General features: G+C 51.3%; 1 protein-coding gene across 1 annotated transcript in view; it reads left to right on the top strand.

Moving 5' to 3' along the window:
- LOC102762839 (contactin-6) overlaps positions 1 to 1266 on the top strand; it is a 52019-nt gene that overhangs the window by 3037 nt on the left and 47716 nt on the right. The window contains exon 3 of the mRNA XM_006770489.2: positions 865 to 1015. Coding sequence (XP_006770552.1) covers positions 865 to 1015 — 151 coding nt within the window. The remainder of the gene's footprint in view (positions 1 to 864; positions 1016 to 1266) is intronic.

Genomic DNA, 1266 nt, shown 5'->3' with positions numbered 1-1266 from the left:
CAGGAATGTTTTCAGGTGCAAAAATAAAACCAAGAAAAGGAAATCTCAGTTTACAGTAACTTCACAAGCAGGGGTTCCTGTATCTCTTTTTTTTTTTTCCCCTTTATCTCTTAAGGAGAAGGTCAGGGGTAATGGCTGAGCCTGACACAGCACCATGGTGATGTCATTCTTTTTAAAAAATATATATTTTTATTGAGTTCAGAGAGGAGAGAGGGAGAGACAGAAACATGAATGATGAGAGAGAATCACTGATCAGCTGCCTCCTGCACACCCCCTACTGGGGATCAAGCCCACCACCTGGGCATGTACCCTAACCGCGAATCGAACTGCGACCTCCTGGTTTATAGGTTGACGCTCAACCACTGAGCCACACGGCTGGGCAGGGTGTCATTCTTTACACGTTCCTCAGGCTGCAGCCTCGTGGTTCTGGGATGCCTGCTGTAGCTGCCAACATCAAGTCCCTGTTCGAGGCAGATGAGAGAGGCGGTGGGACTGACGTGCTCGCCCTCTCCTTAGAAGAGCAAAATCCCGAGTCCTTGCAGCATCCCTTTTACGTCAGGGACCAGAACCCAGCCAGGACCACGGAGCAGGATTGGTGGAGTTTCCCACAGTCCCCCTGCTTCTTACCACGATGGCTCGTTCCCTCAGCAGACCTTCACTGAGCATTCCCACAATGCAGAGCCTGGGGCTGCAGGGAGAGGAAGCTAAGCACAGTCCCTCTGGTGCAGCGGTCGACAACTGGGGTCCACGGACCCCTGCTGTTCCGTGAGGTCCCAAAGGTTGGCGACCGCTGCATATGGCTCGCACTCCTGCAGGTTAATTATGTGAGCGATTCAACAGGTTTTTAAACATTTTGTTTTTTAGCTTCAGCTCCTGATTTCTCCAAAAATCCCATTAAAAAAACTTCAGTGGTTCAAGTTGGCGGGGATGTTGCCATTGAGTGCAGACCGCGGGCCTTCCCCAGGGCCACCGTCTCCTGGAGCCGAGGCGCGCGGGGCCTGGGGCGCAGCCAAAGGTGAGTGGGTCTTTGTGTGTGTGTTTTCACCGTTTGAAATATCTGGGAATATAATGCCTGGTTTGTGAGGACTTTCCAAATCCCCTCCCACATGATAACCCACAACTGCTTATCCGGGTATTCGGAAGTGCCCACATGGCAGAAACATCAAAGAGCCTCCCAGAGCTGAGACAGGCCGCGTATGTGGCTGCAGTACATTCAGGGCTTGGAAGAGATATAGTTTCAAACTCCTTTTAAGACCTCTTCCTCTA

This window comes from Myotis davidii, unplaced genomic scaffold (genome assembly GCF_000327345.1).
Source record: "Myotis davidii unplaced genomic scaffold, ASM32734v1 scaffold663, whole genome shotgun sequence".
Classification (NCBI taxonomy): domain Eukaryota; kingdom Metazoa; phylum Chordata; class Mammalia; order Chiroptera; family Vespertilionidae; genus Myotis; species Myotis davidii.
The sequence above is the reverse complement of the archived record's forward strand: the minus strand, read 5'-3'. Positions and strand labels throughout refer to the sequence as shown.